The sequence below is a fragment of the Myotis davidii genome, unplaced genomic scaffold (assembly GCF_000327345.1).
Source record: "Myotis davidii unplaced genomic scaffold, ASM32734v1 scaffold135, whole genome shotgun sequence".
Classification (NCBI taxonomy): domain Eukaryota; kingdom Metazoa; phylum Chordata; class Mammalia; order Chiroptera; family Vespertilionidae; genus Myotis; species Myotis davidii.
The window spans coordinates 3,421,741-3,444,828 of record NW_006289813.1 but is presented as its reverse complement, the minus strand read 5'-3'; the positions used below and the strand labels follow the sequence as shown (position 1 = coordinate 3,444,828).

The window sequence follows — 23,088 nt, the reverse complement described above, 5'->3', positions numbered from 1 at the left end:
GAGAGAGAGAGAGAGAGAGAGAGAACAGATAAACAAACAAAAAGTTTGCAGTATATTAAATGGCTTCAAGCTATTGGGTTCAGCAAGTTCCATGACATGGGACGAAAATGCCACCCAAACCCCTTTCTGTTTCAAGCTTTATAAAATTTGGTTTTAAAATATATATATTAATAAGAATAATTACTGTCAAATTAACATTTCTTATATTTCCCAAAATATATTATTCTATGGGCTAGCTTTTTGTTTGTTGTTGGTTGGGATGTGCCCTGTGCTGTATTTTTCATTGAGAATTTTCAATGACTCCCCAAGGTATATTTGTAAGCACTGCTTTACCTCTGCATCTGATATAAAATTGTTAACTCTACTAAAAGGACAACTTAAGAAAGAACATATTTTGGAAATAACTACTACTTGTTGAAAATATAAAGGTAAATCTTAACTAAAATGAAAGAATAATTTAAATGCTACTGTATTTTCACAACCCCCCACTATTTTCTGTATTCCTATAAAATTGAAGCTGTCAAAGTTCTTATGTGCGATTGTGTTAATAGGGGTTTGATTACTATTTGGGTCATTTAGATTTCCTCCGTTTGATGGCCACAGTTTGCACCCTTAAATCTACTTAGCTAGGTTAAAATTGGTTGTCAGAAGTACTAAGTAAGCAAGAGAATATACAAATATCAGCACAAAACCAACATGAAAGTCACTAGCATGGCCATTCAAAAAGAAAAAACTGAGCACTTATGTACTGATAATATATTTTCCACATAAGGTCAACACGTGTGTGTGTGTGTGTGTGTGTGTGTGTGTATACAGTTTATTCAGTTTTCACTATGAGTCAGTATAAAAAATAATTTAGAATGATTTATATTTTGAAAATTTTACGTTGACCTTGAAAATGCATTGGTGTGTATTGATTCTAGAAATTAGTAAACTATAAAAATTTGAACACATTATTTTGAAAAATGTAAAAGGAGAGGGGGGTAGGAAAATACCTCAAATCTACTTTAATAAAAATGACAATAAAAGTTCTAAGCAGTGTTATTACTGGGACAGTGTTCGTCAATGTCCCAATGAAGAACAGATCTCAATGTAAATAATCTATCTTCAAAAAGCAGAACAGGATATGTATACATATACATATATACATTCTGGCTTGTACCTTCTTTGAGGTTTACTGTCTACTGTACTTAAAGTTGATTAAGCACTTGGTAAATGCTTACAGAATTTGAACAATAATAGAAAAGGTAAGTTAGTATAATCTTCGCATTTAATAATAACAGCTGTTCATTTTTGTACTACTTCTTTACTACACACCTTTATATTTTCTTACTTATTTTAACAATGTCCCTGTAGCAGAAGGACAAATCCTACTTCTATTTCATAGATAAAGAAATTGAGGGATAAAGAGCTAAATAAACTACGAGAGGTAATGCACTGAAACTGTCAAAACCAGGCATTCATGTCGATTCAGGATCCCTTCCATTGGATTCCATTGGTCTTGTTAACCTAAAATATTACAAATAAAATCTTTTTGATGAGAGCTCTTTCTGCATTATGCTTTTTAACTAGCAAACTTCTCCACTGTAATACTCATCCTTCACTAATTGAGATTTCTTCTTTAACCATAAGTCCTGAGGGAAATGAGGTAGGAGAAGACTGAAAGGCAGGTAAAATCATCAACAGAAATTTTAATCTCTGAAGAGATGATTCACTGAACACCCCAGGAAGTTGGGTAATACATTTTTTCCCCCACTCCTATTTTAATTTGATCTTAAAACATTCTTATGAGGCGCATAGGAGTAGATTTTAAAATTATTCCTTGACAGGTAAAAAGATTGAGATTTGTCATGGAGAAGCTAGAGAATTCACCTTCAGTTGCTTAACTTCTGAGTCTTTTAAAAGTCTCTTGAGACTAAAAAATTATCATTAAAAAAGTCACCATTTCTTAACATAACTCTATTTGCTTAAAATTTATTTTACTTGAAGTTAATGTAGTTAACTTTTACCAGTATGAAGTTATGATCTGCAACAAAATGTGATTTTTTAAATTCTAAATTATTACAAAACTGTTTTTTAAAAAACAAATGATTTGGGGGGCACACAAGAAATATAATTGTATGCTCTCTACTACTATCTGCAATATTTTACAAAATTGTTCTTTTTTGTTCAGGTACTAAAAATTTCCAATAATATCATAATTTATGGGGATATAGTATTTCCATCAAATTGCACCACTCCTCCCATCCCCCCCCCCAAAAAAAAACTGCTCTCAATGCTTCTTCCTTAAGTATCTCCAAAATGGTTTTTGCCTTTCCTCGCCTGAAAATTAAAGATGCTGTTTGCTTTCATTTGCTCTCAAACTCCTTGGTATTTTTGGAAAATACATTACAGAAATGGATTATATAAAAATGAGTGGCAACTTCTGATTTATCATTATTGTTTGATGATTTTTAATCATCTTCTAAGTTGTTTTTAATCATCATTCTACTTGTTTCCTAGTAGGTGACATATCCACAAAAGTCAGGTTTAACAATTTATAGGAGTCATTTCAGATGTGTCAGAAAAGAAAATGACCAAATTAATAATAAAGAGCAAAGCCACTGGACCAAAGAGACAATTTGAACTACCCTCCTTTTATAAAACACTTACCCAGTGTTCCACAGGGCTTATTTTTATAAGTGCAGATATCATATCTATAGAGGAGAGAAAAAAGAAGACGAAATTTGTAATCTGATCAAATTTTTTAAATGTTTTCATATATTCATCACACTTTTTTTTTCTTGGAGCTTTGGTTGTCAGACCACAATCAGTGCAATTATGAGCAGCCAGCTGGAGTGTTGGCATTTTCAGCACTCTGGGGGACACTGCCGGCTGCTCTACACTCACAGCCTCTGGCTACAAGCCAGCAGGACACCGGCCAGCAAGAAAGAAAGGTTAAAGTGGATTTTTGTAATTACAAGTTCCGTAAAATCATCTACCTTACTGTCTTGAAGCTAGAAGAGCTTGTCTGCAGATTGCTACTGCTTCTACAAAAAACAAACAGGTAGTTTTCTAATTCCCAATCTTTTTTGAACCTGCTGGAATATTTTCTTATCATAGCCACAGACAGTAGTTTATACTTCTGAGCTACAAGCACCATTTGGTGTTCATTCAACTTGAACAGGCGTTCTTATTTAATTAAATAAAAACCAGAGCAATAAAGCAATTGAAATAAAATTGATATCGCATAGTTTTCCTTGTTATATAAAAGCAATTTTGCGTGGCTAAAATGCAAATATTTTAAGAGATTTTTATAAACAGCTAAATAAATAGCTCACTAGGAAGCTTTCCTAATGTTGCTCAGACATTATTCGAACGCTGTGTTGCATTATAACGCAATACAAATGATGTCGTTCATAAAGTAACATTGCGTATTTCAAAATAGGTTACATTTAGAATGCTAAATCAATATTGATGTAAACATTTATTGTTAAGCATTTTAAAAATATTCTTTCAAACTTATTTTTAAAATATAATACATGTTTCTAAAGTGAGAATAAAAACTACATTTTAAAAGACTGAGTATTTTTATTTGCCTATGTTTTAGACTAGAAGTAAAAAGCTTTTTAGTTAAAAAATAACATTTCACAAACTGCAGGAAAATCCATGTTGTGAAAAGTTCTCATTTATTGTATATAACAGTTAGTCCACATTACTGGGGGAACGGTTTAGTAATTAACCCCTTAGTCACCTCTTCATCTTCATCTTGTTCAAACTCTAGAAATGTTTCCTTACATTTGATCTTGTATAACTTTTCTATTTTGACCATTCACATACTCATCCTCTCTCTTCCTTTGTAACTGGTAAACCAATAGGTTGTAGTATCTGGTACACTCTTGAGTGTAAGATATAGAGAGGGCACTTGTTGTATTTACCAAAGCATCAGAAAGTATATTCTGGGTGTCAAAATCAATTTATCTTATGATCATACTGTATAAATGCCTATGATGTTACATAGACACAACCCATACCAGCAGTGTTCAAGAAAATGTAAACAAAGACTTTTCAAAAAGAGTAATGCAGATAAAAATGTTTAAGCAGAATCTATTTCCAAATCCTCAGTTTCCACGTGTCCTTTTCCTAAAACTGAACTGCCTGAGAATGCACCTGTAAACCACCAATTTACCTTTCGTCTTTGCCTTTCACAACTGCACTGCTTCTACTTTACAAAACAAACAAAAAAACACACACCAAAGAACATACTTCTCACCCATCCCAATCCTTGTTATGGTATATTGCTCCTGAGTGTACAAGCCTCCAAAGCATAATGCAAAGGAATAATTCAAGAATTCATGGATCCTGGGGCATAATCTCTTACAGAGAAGAAAATTGAAGGGTGTAATGCTTATTTCATCCTGGCAAGACTCTATTTCTTTATACCTCTCTGTCTGATTGCTTATAAGCCAGTCTATATATCCCTCTCGCAATTAGAACTCAGATGTGACATTGTCATGGAGTGTTTTGGCATTTTCACTTGAACTAAAAAATAAAGCCAGGCTTGTTATTGATAGACAATAAGTCTGACTTACCTAAGTAGTTTGGCAATGAGCACTGACTTAGCCAATTAGATTACATGGTGAACATTTTTCATGACTCAATGAAATAGGCAACTCCAAAGTTGTGACAACATTTATTTAAAGCATATATACATCATATCGTATGTTTTTAACTAGTCTCTGTAGCTACGTAAGCTTATGATTAAATAAGTATTTCTAGATACCAACTTTATAATGTGCAAAGTGGTACATCATTTTTCAAAATTATTTTAGGAGTCAAATAAAGCAAAATGTTTGAAGATCACAGACAAATACAACTTATATTTCCACCTCATAGCAGTCTTTTCTCACCTCCTCTCATTGCTCTCATGCTGCCTACACCTTTTATGATACACTTCTGATGAATATTATTTCATTCTATCATGACTGCCCAAAATACCTGCATAAAGGCTAAAGGCATCAACAAATAATGCAGACTAAAGTATCTTAGACTAAGGTAATTCTATTTGCATTTTCCTCAGCTTTCCCCAATCCTCTGATGTACTTGCAGAATTCTCTACAGGATATTCTATAGGGAAAAGCCATGCCATTCCTTTTTGGCTTTTATATTCAATTCAATTCACACTGTATCCTTCTGTATTCGATATTCAGAAAGAGCAATTATTGCTTTCTATGCATTACCTTTATAACAACCACCGAACAGCAACATTTTTACATTCATTTGCTCAAATGTGGTTTTGCTGAGCACCTATCATATGCCCAGGTTTAGTGGCATATACGAGAGTCTAAACATAGATAAATAAGTTAGTTGTGTTCTATTTGGGAAAAGACACATAAGCAGGTGAGTTATAAAATATTGTGGAAAGATGATTAAATAAATGTTTAAAAAGTTAAAGTTACACACAATAGAGTCAATACTCATTAGCCTCTGTAATGATGATTATTGTCATAGTCAAGTTATATACAAAATACTTTGGAAATGCAGAGTAAGGAGTGGTTACACAATAGCAAACTAGGAAACAGATTCATTTAGGACATAACACAGATTTTTAAGACTTAGACAGATAAAAGAAAAAGTAAAGGTATTCCAGGCAGAGAATGGAATAATCAAAGTAGCAGAGTCTGGAAAGGTTAAGATATATGCAGGCAACTATGAGAAGCTGAAACATTGACTAGAGAGGCTGAAACATTGACTGTACAGGTCAATTATCAGACAATGAGTTGAGAGAGTTGGTGCTGGGGAGACCGATGACTAAGTACCTTGAATGCCAAACCAGATTTGTGTTTTTCTACCTGCAAAAACTTAGAAAATAGTTTGCAAAATGGGGGGGGGGGGAGGTTTAAGTATATTTATATGAGTGTGTACATAAGTTTGTATTCAGATAAAAGTCTGGGAGAATTATGGTGGGGACCTAAGGAAGAGGTGGGAGAGTGGGGAGAACATAATGGTTTTTATTCTATTGTATACATTTCTGTATAACCAATATTAATCAGAACGTGTTTTAGCTATGCCTGTCTCTGACAATCAACACACACACAAAATAAATTGATAATTAGACTAATGAATGTTTAATAAATATTGAAAATGTGTTTTTCATTAAAGAAAGAAAGAAATTAGTGGTTTTCAGACTGGCCAAAAGATTTTAGAGGCATGCCCCCATGCTGCATGAATCAGACAAGGATCCACTAAACTTTGTAGGCTGCACACTTAGGTAAAGCCTCCAAGATTGTCTTGTGTGTCCACTCATTGATTTGGAAGATCCCGGTGCCAGATGACAAATACAAGAGTAACAGAATTTTTTTTTCTGCCCACTCTCCACACCCTTGAAGCAAATCAATCTCTAAAAAATCTTGACCAACCCAGATGTGTCAGGAGCTCTGAAAGTTAGGACAAGCTACAAAGTACAGTGGAGTCCTAAGAAGTGATAGAAAAGCTGAAATATAATTTAAAAAGGTTCTCTGCTTTCTGAATTTTGATCACTATGGTACTTGTTTTGTTTTCTCTACATGAAAGAATAATAAAGGCCTCTGGGCAGATAAAAAAAGAACTAAGAAACATGATCTTAGGCAATTCACACAAAGATAGGTACCTAAAGGAAATCAGGGTTCTGCTTTTGGATGAGATGACTGTACACATTGTCATTCCCTTACCCTTAGTTCATAATGTAGAACTGAGTAAGATCAAAACCACAGAGGCTGGTTGAATATCTGTTACTATAGCACTGGTAGGCTTTTCTGCTGTACTTTCAACTCTAATTTCCTAATCATTTTTGGTTAGGCATGACTAACAAAAGAAACTGACCAAAACATGTAATTAAATTCCATTTTAAGGTCTGCAAAATAAAGCACTACCTTAAAATGATGAAATACCTGGATGGTTTCTTAAAACCTTTTCCAAAAACTACATTCCATTCTAATGTAAGAGCAACAGTCATTACAAAGAATCATTCCTTTCAGTGATTTAGTTTTAAAATGGAATGAATCAAAATCTAAACTTTGAGACTCATTCGTTTAACAGTGAGTCACAGACTTACTTCCAAACAGAATGTCCTAGGTACTGTGCTGTCTCATTTGTACTCTTAGAGATGGTGGTAAAAGCCAAGTGATGGTGACACAGCAATTTTCTGCTTTTCTTTTTTACATTCACTGAGGCACCGGAATTATGAAACTTACTTCATTTATAAAAACAATTGTAATATAATAGTAGAGAAAAAATTATTTTAGCCCAGTATACGCAAGAGAGCTCACTTCCTAGCTGTCCTCACTCCAAATCCACATCCTTCTTGCATACAAAATACATTCATTCCATCCCAACAACCTTAACTCATCCCAATAAACTTAACTCAACCCACAGAAGTCTTCACTCATTCCAGAATTAATGTTGAGAGTCTCCTCTAAGTATCATCTAAATCAGATATGGGTGAGACTCTAGGTACAGTTCATTCTGAGGCAAAATTCCTTTTTATCAGTGAACCCGTAAAATCAGAAAAGCTATGTATTTCCAAAATGCAATGGTGGGACAAATATAGGATGGACAATCTCATTCCAAACAGAAGAAATCAAAAGGAAGAAAGAGGTGATGGGTCCCAAGTAAATCCAAAACCTAGCATAGCAAATTCCATTAGATCTTAAAACTCTAGAATAATCCTCTTCGGCTGATGCTCTGCCCTCTGAACCCACTGAGGTAGCAGCATCACCACATGACTTTGTGGGTGGCCCACTCCTTCAGCTTGGCTGCATGCCGCCCACACGGCTCTCCAAGGTGGAGGAAGTCTTGTCTCCAAGGACACACACTCTGGGCCTGTGGTGAGAGCAGTAGCCCTGATGATCTCTGAATTGCCTTTGGGGTCCTACTTTCTTCTTTTTAAAAGTATAATGTATGTTCACAGCCTTCCTTTATTCCCTCCTATTTTCTCTCCTCAAGTCCCAGTTGGCTGTGTTTCTCCTGGTATGATTCCATCTCTATGGATGGCTCTGTTCAGATGGCTGATTATTTCTACAGTTCATACCCACACTGATCTCCTTATCAAATACAGCCAGCCAGCCACACCCTTAGTGTTCTCTTCCGAACGTACTTCCTCATTTTTTGCAATATGGACAGGGTGAGATTTTCCAAATCTTTAAGTTCCAGTTCTTTTTGCTCAACATTCTCTCTTTCAATACATTTCTTCTTTTCACACTTTACTATAAGCGGTCAGGAAGAGCAAACACTTTGCTTAGAAATCTCCTCAGCTCAATATCCAATTTCATCGCTCACAAGTTCAATCTTCCACAAAACATTAGAACGTGGACATAATTGAGCCAAGTTCTTTGCCAGTTAGTAAGATCCACTTTTTCTCCATTATACAAAAAACACATTCCTAGTTTCTAACTGAGACATCACCAACCTGACCTTTATCACCCATATTTCTACCAACATTTTGTTCATGATTACTTGTGTATTCTATAAGATGGAAGCTTTCTCCACAGCTCTCCTCTTTTCTCTCCGAGCTCTCACCAGAATTCCCTTTTTTTAAAATTTTTTTATTTATTTCCGAGAGGAAGGGAGAGAGAGAGAAACATCGCTAATGAGAGAGAATCTTTGATAAGCTGCCTCCTGCATGCCCACACTGGGGATCAAGCCCACCACCCCGGCATGTGCCCTGACCAGGAATCAAACCGTGACCTCCTAGTTCATAGGTCAACGATGCTCAACCTACACCAGCCAAGCCAGAATTGCTTTTTTAAAGTACCTTCATAGCAATCGGGGCTTCTAGCATGCATTTCGAAATTCTTCCAGCCTCTACTCCTTATCAAGTTCCAAAAATTCCCATTTTTAGGTACTTGTTATAGCAGTACCCCACTTCTCAGTACCAATTGCTGAATTAGTCAGCTTGGGATTCTATAACAAAATACCAAAGGTTGGTTGGCTCAAACCACAAACATCTATTTCTCATAGTTATGGAGACTAGAAAGTCCAAGATCAACACACGGACAGATTTGGTGTCCGGTAACGGGCCTCTTCCTGAAACAATTTAAGGATTATCATTCATATTGTGGGGATCTCACCCGGCCCACTTCTCTAGCCTTAAACCCACCTCTGTTCCCTCTCTGCAAACTCAAGCCATAGTTGCCTTCTTTCGATTCCTGAACATACCATGTTTCCTCTCATCTCATGAACTCTGGCCTTGCTATTCCCTCCATCTGAAACACTTTTCTACCGACTCCACTCTCTTTGCTAGGTTACATACTAGTCTTTGCACTGCTCAATGCACTTTCTCAAAGTCTTCCCTGACTAGATGAGGTTCCCGTAATAAATACTTGTTGAGCTGCCTAAAATGTCCCTTCATGGCTCTTATCAGACTGGCAAGTTCATGTATGTGTCTTTCCCACTAGATTGCAAATTCTTTGACATTAGGGACTGGTCTATTTGGTACACTCCTGTATCCCAGGACCCAGTACAATGCCTGGAGCACAGCAGGTGTTCAGTGTCTATAGAATGAATTCCCTCTAAAAATGTTCTAGCTATTTATGCTTCCATAAACCCATTTCCCAATACCTCTGTCAACAATAGTAAGAAAGTTATTTTAAAAGCATCGAAACTCAGTTAGATAATGAAGTTCCAGTGTGTTTGTCAGGAATGCAAAAATTATTTAAAGGTAGATTTATAATATAGGATTGCCTTGGTATGTAGATAATGAAATATGCTGGTTTCACGCAAAATTTATATACTAGCAGACTCATTCTTATTCATGGATTTAAAAATTAAACCACTTTTTCAACAAATATTTACTGAAAGCTTATCATGTGTTGGCATAAGGAAAAACATGAGCAAGGCTAACATAACCCCTCATCTTAAGAAGCTTAGAAACTTTTCTAAGATCAGTAAAGGTTCATCAGGCATTACCAAAAAGAGAAAATGTCCTCACACTTTCACACCACTGGAGTACAATTAATTGGACTGAACTTTGGTCATTTTGGAGTTATTTGTGTATCCTCCTTTTCCTTTGTTCTTTCACATGAAATGGATAATTTTTCTCAGGGTAGGTATATTCATCCTCTTAATTTCAACCCTACTTACAACTTCCTAATATATATCCTTAAGTATCTCTTGTTGAGTTTGACGCAAATAGCCTTTACCAACTGTGTATTACAGAGAGTTTATTATTACTAAACAGAACTCTACTCACGCTGTTCTCTCACCCAAAACTGCAACTGTCTCCAAAAGCCTAAACACATTTGGTTGGAGTTCAAGAACCCCTCAAAAATCTGGCTTACTTCTCCCTAGATATGTCCTCTACCCTAGCCAAACCTGACTAAATACTCACCACTCTCTAAAAACATCATGATCTTCCCTGTGTCCATGCCTGGTATGGGCACTATCCTCCTCCCATTTTATTGTGAAAGTTTAGATATCACTTAAGCTCAGATCAAATACATCTTTCATGAAACCCAAAATGATTCCTTCTCTAATTATTCATGTGTTTCACATTGTTTTATATCACAATTACATAAACCTCATTTTCTTCCCAAAAACCATTATCAGTATTTAGGGAATATAATCACACCTGACTATCACAAGAAGAAGATGAAGAAAAGGATGATGTAGAGGTGAAAGTGGAGGAGGAGGAGGAGGAAAGCAATGACAAAAAACCAGTGACTATGAGAGTTTAAATGGGTTTCTGATCCCTGGGGAATTTATATTTGTCATTATAAAATTATTAAATGGTCTTCAGATTATGATTAAGTTTTTCATGTAGTTTAGCTACAGGGAAGAAAAGTGCTGATTATGCTAACTTGTATACTCTAGTCCCGTGGTCGGCAAACCACGGCTCGCTAGCCACATGTGGCTCTTTGGCCCCTTGAGTGTGGCTCTTCTACAAAATACCACGTGGGGGCGCACACATACAGTGCAAGTGAAACTTCGTGGCCCATATGCAGAAGTCGGTATTTTGTGGATGAGCCACACTCAAGGGGCCAAAGAGCTGCGTGTGGCTCGCGAGTCACAGTTTGCCGAGTCGCAGTTTGCCGACCCTGGCTCTAGTCCATTGTCAACTATATTTTTCATTGTAAATTAATAATGAGTGGGACATTTTTATTTCTTATTATCAGTTTCAAGAGTTTGGTTAATTTTAAGTGTATCTTTAAAATAGATGTGCATGCTGACAAAAAATCAGGTTTTGAAATCTCTAAGGGTAAGGGCCAGGTTCTAGAGTACATTAAATTCACCTAATTAATCAATGCCACCCTGAGAGATATATGTCTCCTTTAAGGGATAAATAACAAGAATCCCAATATTCCCTTTTGCTAGAGGAACAAGCACACCATGTATTTTTAATATTAAAATATTTACAACAATTACAGCACCTAGAACAAAGATATATACAAATTTTTAATAAAAATAGTTGGTTTTCTAAGAAATAAAATAATTAAGTTTTGTTTGTTGCTTAAAGAACAAATTAGTTCCCCATAAAAAAATATAACTTTCTCTAGTATTGTATTTAGTGTAAATTATATTTAACATCAACATGTAGTGGAAATGCTTTATAAACAGTGAAAATTTGTTTGTCTTTTTATATTGTTTATAATAAAAGGACAGTTTATAGAAGTAACTTTACTTTATTACATCTAAAAAATTTTTTCTAAATTTTTATTATAGCATCTTTTTAGTTTTACAGAACATGCAGACCACAACAGCTCTTTGCCTTCAAATAAAATACACAGCTTATTTTGTCTTCCTGCTCAAAAACCTCAAAACCAAAGAAGCTATTTAAAGGAAAAGCATAACATACATGTAGGGCATTGCTCAACAAGGAGAATTTTTCTATTGTTAGTATATAGGTCTTTTAAACCTAGCCACAAACAACCAATGCTATGGCTTTGTTAGGTAGTATGTTGGTAGTTGATTTGCAAAGATGAATAATTTTTATTTATGGTCAAACTACTTAAGAACATTGATTTTGAAATTCTGACTGCATTTTTGCATTTTTAAAATGCACACGAAGGAACTACTGTTAGAGAAAACACCACCACAGGACTTTATCATTTGTGATATATATGAAAAGCTAAAATCTAAAATAACAATATATTTAAACTTCAACATAATCATTTCTTTTTACTGATATTTACCACCAAATCAATGAACAAGCAACAGCTGTCAATTGTCTTCTAAAGCCTGATCTAAGAGAAAGTGGAGCAAGAGGTCATATCGACTCTTCTTCTGATTTAATGGAACATCACACTATACTGTTTTATTAACAGAATTGACTATAACTCCAATTAGACACATTTCCATAGGACTGATCATAGTCAGAATTTATTGATCAACTGTTAATTTTTCTCAGTCAGAATTTTTTAATTCTTTACTACCAAATGAGCTACTAAGTGATAAATGCCTCAAATGCCCTTTGAGTAGTTTTATGTTATCGACAAGGATCTACAGTGTTACCAAAGACTTCACATGTCCCGTAGTCACTTATTCTAACATTCTAAGTGTAAAATTTTCTTATATCTAATCTAAATCCTTCATGCTACAGATTAAGTTGATTACTTTTTGCTTGACCTTCAGTGAAGATTAAGAACATCTGGTCTCCACCCTTTATGCATAAATTAAATACCTCTTCTCTTCTCTAGAATAATAATAATCTCTACTACTTAACATTTTTTCATTTAGGTTTCTTTTTCAACCCTTTAATCATCTTTGTGGTCCTCCTCTGAACTGTCTCCAAGTTCACCATGTCCTTCTTAGTGGTGGAGCCCAGAACTCAAAACAATGCTTTCATAAGGCTCTGACCAGTGACAAGTACAATGGGAAAATTATCAAGTTTCCTACATTCTTGATTCTTATTTATGTGACCTTGTGCTGTGTTTGCTTTAAGCACAACCGTACATAGTTAACTCATACTAATCTTATTATTCCCTTACTGCTAAGGGGATTTCCAACTCTACTTGAATATAGTCAGTTACTCATTTTTGGGATTTTTGCTATTTTTCCTCTCTAACCATACTGCATTACATTTGTCCCCGACTATATATATATTTCATTATCCTATTTTCTACCCATTATTCCAATTTGCAAAATTATTTTAGTCTAACAAAAATAATGTGAAACTGGCTGGTGTGACTCAGCGTCAACCTATGAACCAGGAGGTCATGGTTCAATTCCTGGTCAGGGCATATGCCCGGGTTGCAGGCTCGATCCCCAGTAGGAGGCATGCAGGAGACAGTTGGTCAATGATTCTCTCTCATCACTGATGTTTCTATCTCTCCCTCTCCCTTCCTCTCTCTCTAAAATCAATAATAATATTTTTTAATAATAATAAGAAGAAGATGAGCCTGTATGGTATAGCTCAGTTGGTTGGGGCATTATCCTGTACACCAAAGGATTGTGGGTTCAATTACTGGTCAGGGCACAACCTAGATTGAGTGTTAGATCTCTGGTCAGGGTGTGACAGGAGATTATCCATCGATGTTCCTCTCTCACATTAATGCTTTCTCTCTCTCTCTTTTCTTTATTCTTCTTGCTAAAAAAAAAAATCAATAAACATATCCTAGGGCAAGAATTAATAATAATAATGTGATATAAGGCATCGATGCCTCTTATCATATTTTTCTCCCATTCCAACTGCCAATAATTTATTAAGAATATTAGAACACTTAGTCATTGCATGTCTACTAGTATAAGAAGGGTTTAAGTGTTCTAGAAAAACTGAGTGCCGGAATTCATTACCCTCTGAAAAGGCATGGTTATGACTGTGGAGGCCTTGCTAAATTTGCTCCATCACTTTCAGGTCCCAGCCCAACACAAACAATCTCAAGGACTAGAGGGTATATGGTAGGAATAACCAAAATGCTTCCAAAACTTCAGAGTTTCAAAGAGCTAGATTAAAAATTTTCCAATATATTGACCAGTTTTCTTTGCAGAAAACAATGAAAGCTTGTAGGATCACAGTATATTATAACTATTTGAGTTACCTTGCTCTACTAGTTCTTCTATTCTGTCAATAACCAAACAAGATTTGTTTGAGTAAGTTTACTGATAAATATCAAAAAAGCGCATTTTAATAATAACCTGATTATATGTGAAGCTATGCCAGATAAAATACCAAGGAAGTTAAAAATGACCTGGTTTCCACTGTGTGGGAACTAGATATTTAAACATTACTAACATGGACATATATGTAGCCATACAAAATCCATCAAGTTATCTATTGCTATCACACAGACATGAATTATATAGCATACATAGTTCAAGAGTAAATGCGCTTAAGAGATGGAAGACAAGGATCAGTACCTAACTGCCATGGAGAAAAAAGTAGTCATGGTGTTCTATACTCCCTATGAACAAAACTGTTCCAGCTAGCTTTTAAAAATATCTAGTAAAGTCTAATATCGCTCTCTACAAAGATGTTTATAAGTGAGAAAACAAGAAACAAAGTTCTATTGTTTAATGGTAACCAAAAGAGGAAGTGAAAATGATTAAACATATTAGAAAGATGGGCATACAGTCAGTGGTTTAAATCAGTGAAATTATTAGCCACAAAAGAAGCAAATAAAAGAGAATGTCTAAAATAAACAAATCAAAAAATTGTCATAAAATCATATTATTTAGAAATAGAGATAAATGCCAAGAAATAGCATCAGGGAAGGGATGGGGAAAGAGATTGTTGCTTATTGCTCTAATAATATATTATTTTGGTGTTAAAAAAATTCTGTTCTACGCAAGGTTGATTAAAACACAACCCATGGCCAAAAGAAATTTAGAATAGATTAGATGACAACAATATAAATAAATATTAATATAAGGCAGAGTATTCAATAATCATAGGAAGCTATTAATGGTTTTTCTTACTTTAAAAATGTACAGGAGTTTCCAGGTACACTATATATAATTGCTATTCTCTTATAATTCATTCGTGTATACATGAAACTTAGGATCTCTCTTTCTTTAATAGTTGATATTATTTTTATTACATGGGACATCATGGAAACCAGACTATCATTATATGTTAATAACAGTAACATTGGAAATGGAAAAGCAGTACATATATTTAATAACTACCTATGTTTCTATAGAAATTATACCGGGATATCCTTAACTTGGAGCAGAATGTATATAATACAGTGGTTCTCCAATTTTAGTCTGCATCAGAATTACCCAGAGGACTTGTTAAAATGGATTGCTTAACTCAAACCCCACAGCTTCTGATTCAGCAGGTCTGCAGCAGGGTCCAATAATTTGTATTTCTAATAACTTTCCAGTTAATGCACAGGCTGCTAGTCCAGCAGTCAAACTTTGAAAAGCATTTATAGAGAAATTTTAAAAGTTCAAGTTCACTGCAATATTGTTTTTCGAAATACATAACATGTGTATGCTTAATAGACTTATGGTTCTTCAAAAACACCAGTCAGTTTTAACCGAGAGGCCAATTTGTGAACTGAATACATAAAATGTGTATGCCTAATATATCTATGGTTCATCAAAAAGACAGTTTTAAATCAGAGGCCCATTTATGAACTGTAAAGAAATAAATCAAAAGAAATTAGTGCCAGGGAGAAAATAGAAGGTATTCCTTTTATGTAGAAGACTCATCTTTTTTTTTTAATTCTTTATTGTTTCAAGTATTACATATGAATCCCTTTTCCCCCATAGACCTCTCCCACTCATTCCCACCCCCACCCCCAGCACATGCCCTCACTCCCCCTACTGACTGAGTCATTGGGTTATGTTTATATGCATGCATACAAGTCCATTGGTTGATCTCTCACCGCCCCTCTCCCCGCCAACCTTCTCAGCTCCCCTCCCAACCCCCACCCCGCCCGACTTCCCCCTGGAAACTTAGCATATCTTATTTTGATTCCACTTCCAATTAAAAAACAGGGTAACATTGCTATCATCAGTTGAAGAATGCTGTCTTTCAAATAATCTTAGTGATAATAAGTAGTTAAACTACTTCTCATAGCCTGAAAGACTCTAAATGATCTGGCCTTGCCTACCTCTTCAGTACAATGTTCCTTCTCACTCATCATGAACTGACCACAATGACCTACTTTCCAAACATGCAAGTCTTATTTCAACCTGAGGATTTTTCCCTAGATTTTCAAATGAGTGATTGAAACTTACCCTATTGGTATCTATCTGTATTCCATAATCAGTGCCATTGTAACAACAGGCTTAACATTATATTGTTATCTACAATGCATGTAGTGGCCTAAAACATTGCTTGTATTAAAGAATTGGCTTAAAATACATGACATTTGAATAAAATGTTAATAGTCCCCATAGAAATTTTCCCACTTAGACCTCACAACAACCATCATGGTATAGGAACCAAAAAGGTATTATTTTCATTCTATGCTTGAGTAAACTGAGATTTACAGAAGTTAAATAACTACCTAAAACCATATGGTTAGCAAGTGCGATTCTTATCCACCAGATTTGAAAAATAGTGTATTGCCCTTATCATTTGTTGAAGGTAACAAAAAGAAAACTTTTACTTTTGAAAGGGAGGAAATTTGAAGATTCTTGTCCCCAGGGTTTGAATCACTATGGAGCACTGTGTAAACATGAATTGTCACTATTCTTTAGTTACTAGTTAAATAAAATGACTATGATATGTCCATAGCCGGTTTGGCTCAATGGATAGAACATTGGCCTGCGAACCAAAGGGTCCTGGGCAAACAATCGATATGTTTCTCTCACATCGATATTTCTCTCTGTCTTTCCCTCTCCCTTCCACTCTCTCTAAATATCAATGGAAAAATACCCTTGGATAAGGATTTTAAAAAATATTATAATATTTGCCAATAATTAACATTTGGAAAATGCTTAAATGGTCTTAGATTAAAAACTGTGATGTTACTCAAATTCCATATATGTGTGTATTTATTCATTTATTCAGCAGATAACTAATGAGAACCTCCCACGTGCTGGGTACTGCTCTAGGTTCAGTGAATATAGCAATGAACAAGATATATAAGGTTTCTATATCTTTGGCTCTTTACTTCTAAAGGGAGTTAGTTTCCTATGACAGATCTGAGTAATGTGAATTTTAATACTGTAAATATTAGAGCAAAAATATATGCAAAATAACTCAAAATCTCTATGGAAGAATATTTAATCCTTTTCTTTCATTCAATTATTAAATGTTAAAAGTAATAAGTAGTTAAAATAATGTAAATTTACTTCTTTGGGAAAACCTAATAGGAAATATTAAGCCACTAAATATTTAATTTTATTCAACTAATTTATTTATAACTAGTTTACTATTTATTATGTATGTCAGACATTCTATCAAAATTCTTTTGAGCACCTATAATATACCAGTAAATATATAAAAAATATTCTAAATTTTAATAAAAATGTTTTATCTCTGTGAGATAATTCAGAAATTTTATGCAACATATGACTAATACATATATAATCTCACTGTCCTTTTCAGACTAGTTTCAAATCCAACATTAATAACTCCTTCCAAACATGTTCTAATTTTCTTGCCTTTTATCTCTTCTACCATCTTTCTATACAAATATGACAAATGCAAGATTCACCTCATCCAGGAAGCATTTTCTGCTGACTCTTCTGCTGATCTCTTTTGAGCTCAAGATGCACTTTAACTATCAGTTAATTACATATTACTCTATAATTTTTCTCTGTTCCTTTTTCCATTTAATTTTATCTTTCCAACTAGTTTGTAAGCTTACTGAGAGCAGAGGCAAAGATTTCTACTACTTCTATATCCTTCTTAACAAGGTTCCAGCATTGATTCCAGTTCTAGAACCATACCACCCCTAGTTGTATAACCTGTTTTCTCAGCTTTAAAATGGGGGAAATAATAGTAACTACAGCTCCTAAAATTGTGGATAAACTTGGGTACATCATATATGCTATACATATTAACACAATAAGTTTTTCATAAAATGTTATCGATGCTCTAATTATTATTGCTTTTGTTAATATGAGTAAATATTGGTGAACTGAGTAGATTAATCCCACCCAGTAGTTAATGGGAATTGGTCTTTTGCAATTATGTTTTATAATACTAGCAACTTCTTTTCTTTCATCTCTTTATTAAAACTTAATCACAAATTCCAGATTGCACATCAGTAAACTGCATAACTTAGCAATAACAATAACTCTTTTACTAAAGATTATGAAGCAATTAACAATATCCTACTTTCTGTAGATTCCCACTTAATTAAAGGCACAAAGCAGACACTGAAAGATGGTATTTGCAGTATTACAACGTGACTAATCGAAAGCTGGGAGCTGCCTCACAGTTTATTCAGAATCTTCAACCAGGCTCTTCTTGGAGGCTGCTAACTAAGAAGTTATTAGCCTAATGTAGTTAGGATAAATGAAGTGTCAGGAAAGGTTTTGCGGCAAGTATGAAGGCCTATTTGGCTGGTAAATTTTCCCCATCTGCCAATTTAAAGAGTCCCCAACCTTTCTTCCAAAAACACTATTCTTTTAGTCTTGTGAGCACTGTAAAAGTAGTCAACTTTTTAAAAGAATAGTTATAAATCAAATTTGAAATCTCCCAAGTGCTCTTGCTGTTTGTTGGCCAAATCTAGTATATCTTCTAATTTTTTCCTCTCATTCCTTGCCACTTACATTGCTTCCAAGACTAAAAATTTTTCTGAGCAAAAATTCTAATGGCCATTCTTGTGGATTCATCATTATCCAAGGGTGTGTAGCAGTGTGATGTGGTGATGTTCTGTCACAAACTCATCGTAATTGATGTGAATATCAACATGAGTAAAATGTGAAAATGAATCATTGTGTGAATACTTTTAAAATGTGATGACAATAATATGTTAAAACTGTACAAAGGCAAGGCAATAATCCAAGGTGGGGACTTTTTTTTAGACACGATTGTACTCTCACCAAAGAATCATTATGGCAAAAGGAAAATTGAACTGTGAGACCCACATCTGGTATTACTGAACCAAGAGAAAAAAAAAAAGCTTGACCAAAGTAAAGACAGTCTTTTTCTCACTCAAATCAAATTCCTTCTCCAAATCCATCTTCAGCTGTCATGGCTCTTAGCCACTTCGGTTTCACAAACAGTGACCACTTTCAGAGAAAACACAAAGCCACCTTGAATAAATAGCACTGGGTCTTACTCTACCCAGGGGAAATGGTAAAACAAAGAGTAAACGAGAGAAATCAAACACCCTCTCTAAAGTTTGGCCATGGTTCTATTTTAATTCCATTAATATTATCAGCATCATTTTAATTAAATGTTTATAGAGTTTGTGTTAGTATTAAAATAGGACTAAGAACGTGTTTAGTAAAATTAATAATGCAACTCTTCGGGTATGAGGTTATTTCAGAAAATATGTCTAGAATGCATCATTGCTGTCATACATTGGATTATATTTCTTGTTTATTTTTTAAATGGCTTCCTTCCACCCTCTAATTTTATTGTTCATTCCTTACTCCTGCTATAACACAAGAACACACAAATTTATACAGTAAACTGATGCGAAGAAATCATTCATGTTAGGAGGTTTTTTTTTTATACCAGGGCTCTTCCTTTTAGTAGATATATTTTTAGCTTACATTTAAATGATTAAAAATTTAAACCATTTCAGGTTTTGTCAATGTATTTCATGCATTCAAGTCATCAATATAGTTATTTTGCAAGCTTGGCAATCAGAAAAATACAAGGAATCACAAAAATATTAGATGAAGACACAGATATATCTAATAACCCACTAAAATATTAACAATTACAAATATTTTATCTTGAACATAAAACATTTTTGTAGGTCTCTTACTAACTAGCTGTCCTCAAAAGAAGGAGCCCTGGTCTCGGCAAATGGGAGAACTGCCTGCCTCCCCTTAGTGGTCGTGGTGTAACACTTATGACTCTACAATCTGATCAAATGAAAACCGCTATTCCGTCCCCCTTTGTTTAACTCAAAAGCATATTCCATAAGAAGGGAAGGCATGTGATATGAAAGGAGGAGCCAAAAACAGGACCCCACTGCCCAGGGTCCAGACAGCTGCTGGCTAGCCCCAAGGGGCCATGCTTTTCAGTTCTTGTTTTTGAGAAAATATTTTGCACCTTTTCTTGTTCAGCATTTAATATCTTTTGTTTAAATGCATTTTCATCGCAGCCAAGGATCCCCTCTGCGTATGTCTCTTCAAATTAATTCAAGCCAGTGGACACCATAGGAACATTTATCACTTTGTTCAAACTCTATCTTGCTGGGGAAGTGGAATTTATTAGGGATTTTAAGTTCCAACTAAATATTGTTGCAGCTGCTCCCTGAAGTTTTAGGATATGTTAAAATTGTGTGTTTTGGAGAATGAACATTGAAGGTGTTCGGCTTTCTACCTCTGCTTTCCTCCCATATCTCAACTCACTATTACCTAGCTTTTTATTTTAAATGAAGATACCACATATTTTTCAGGAGTGATAAGATTCTTTAAGAAATAGCCTCTAATGCAGACTGGCATCTGCGAACTGGTTTTTGGCACAGAGTTTGCTGTGGGATGTGAAGGAGTGAAGGTAAAGAAGAAGATAAGGGTCAAACAAATAATAAAAGCATCATTAACAAAATGTCTTGCACTTAAAATTATGTATAAATGACTGCATGTGTTATAATTATTTGGGAAGCAATTAGATAATACGAATTTGCAAAAAATTAATGAAATTGTGAATTTTAAGGCAATATTATATTTGTAATTCAAAAGTGTTCTTATTTCATTCACACATTAAGAGTTTGCCATTACAAAGCACTATGACCTAGTCCTTTAATCCAGAGACCTAAGAAAAATGGTGAATGTTGTGATAGTTCAGAGAAGAAAATATGTTCTTGAAGCAACTCCAAGTTTATCTATTTCATCTATGGAAGTTGCTAAAATATACCCTTAATGCTTTATCTCTTTTATAAAATGTCTCATATTTTTAATGTCTCATACTATGCTGGTCTAATGCCTCTCTAAATTGAGCTTTTAGAAAATGTTGATCTTATCATCTCTCTACCATGTAAGCTCTCCTAAGAACTTAGTTAATTCTATGGGTCCTCAATAGTGATTTGCAAATAAAGAGTATAATGTATTTAACCAAGTACAGTGGCATCAATCTATTATGGGGCCATCTATAAGTGATTCAGGGGGGCCATAAATATGAATCTCATCGAGAAAAAGTGGAAGCTGGCATTAAAAACAAAAACTACAGGCTAGAGAGAAAAAATTTAGTAAGAACAAGATGGCTTAAAATAGTTTATACAAACACGAAGTGAGTTTTGTTTGGATTCTAAATTTGCAGTGAATTTACAACCCATCCTGCTCCAACATTCCTCTTTATAAGATGTACAATTATGCTGAATGTCTCGGTATTCCAAAGACACTCAAATAGCCTCCTCTACCATCCACCTTAAAAGAAAACCGTTTAAATATATACATAAGTTTGGTACTCAAAGTTCAGTACCAATACCACTTCATAGAACCAGGCACCTCAGTTTCAACCTACAAACTCCCAAATTGTTTCCATTTCTACACCACTGCAACTAACAATCCTGCCAGATTGCACAAAACCATTCAGTGGTTTTGTCTGATGTGGAAAAAATCCATGAGGGACTAGGAGGTACCACCAAAATCATGCCAGGATAAAGATCTAAGTCGGTTTGGGCTAGAGATTGGTGCCTTAACCCAATGCATCACCTTACTTCCATGCTCTATCTTTTTGAGTGAGAATGATTTTTACCATGGTAATTTTGTATTTGTTACTCTAAACAACTGTTCTGTATGAAGTAGTGGTAGTGTGCCTGAAGGAATTGTTCTGGTAGATTTTTGAAATAACTCATTTTTATCATGTTAAAACTCTGGCTGCAGCCCAGCCGGCATGGCTCAGTGGTTGAACATCAAACTATGAACCAGGAGTTATGGTTCAATTCCTGGTCAGGGCACATGCGGGAGTTGTGGACTCGATTCCTGGGTGTGTGTGTATGGGGCGGGGGGGGTAGGCAGCAGCCAATCAGTGATGATCTCTCATCATTGATGTTTCTCTCTCTCTCTCCCTCTCCCTTCCTCTTTCTCAAATCAATTTTTTTTGAAAATTTATAAAACTTTGGCTGCACAATGATCAATATATTATAAAATGAGATGTGGTTGGCTGAAGAAACACTAAACTAGCCTGTCAGGAGGTGTGAGCTCTAGTCCTGATACTACTAGCAACTGTTACATTCCCTTTGACATGTTATCTCACTGTGCTATAATCTTCCCATACTGGCCTCCTCAACTTCACAGCATTGTGAAGAAAGCCAGATGAAATATGCAACATAAACAGAAGAGTATTTAATGAGCTTAATAAACAATCAGAGTTAATAAAATAACTTCATTTTTGCTTTTTTACCCAGAGAAAATTCTGTCATAAATATTATTAGTCCTCTAAAAATAATTATCTAAGGCTACGTACATATTTTTCTGAGACTATTTCCTAAAAAAATCAAATCTAGCATAACACACTGCTTAAAATCATATTCTATAGATATTTATTATATGAATTCAACAATGGGAAATAGAGCTTAAAGAGAGTACTTCATTCTTTCAGATGAAAGTTATCATAATAATAGGAATTACTGAGCTCAATTCTTTCAATCATAATTTTCTTCTCTCTTGCTAAGCTTTTATTAACTTCAGGAGAGATTTCTGCATTCAGTGAAGGGAGAGACAAATAGAACTCAGTCTACAATTTTCACTTCAGGAGAGAAGCTTTTAGAACCAAATTGAGCTATCCTATTTCAGTAGAGAATTTTTTTTAAAAGGAAACTCATAAATCACTGAATAAAAACAATTTGGTTCTGAATATTTGGCATCAAAGAATGTAGAAGCAATATGTAACAAACCCTGTTTATCTAAAATACAACAGGTAATTAAAACAATTAGCATTTGCCCTGGCTGGTGTGACTCAGTCGATTGGAGTGTCATCCCATGCACCAAAATGTTGCCAGTTTGATTCCAGATCAGGGCACATACCTAGTTGCATTTTCTATCCCTGGTGAGAGCACGTACAGGAGGCAACCAATCAATGCGTTTTTCATCTTTCTAATTTAACCT

General features: G+C 34.7%; 1 protein-coding gene across 1 annotated transcript in view; it reads right to left on the bottom strand.

Moving 5' to 3' along the window:
- The window catches only part of ADAMTS6 (ADAM metallopeptidase with thrombospondin type 1 motif 6), a 225,449-nt gene that overhangs the window by 135,864 nt on the left and 66,497 nt on the right, over positions 1-23,088 (bottom strand). The window contains exon 8 of the mRNA XM_006762487.2: positions 2,653-2,696. Coding sequence (XP_006762550.1) covers positions 2,653-2,696 — 44 coding nt within the window. The remainder of the gene's footprint in view (positions 1-2,652; positions 2,697-23,088) is intronic.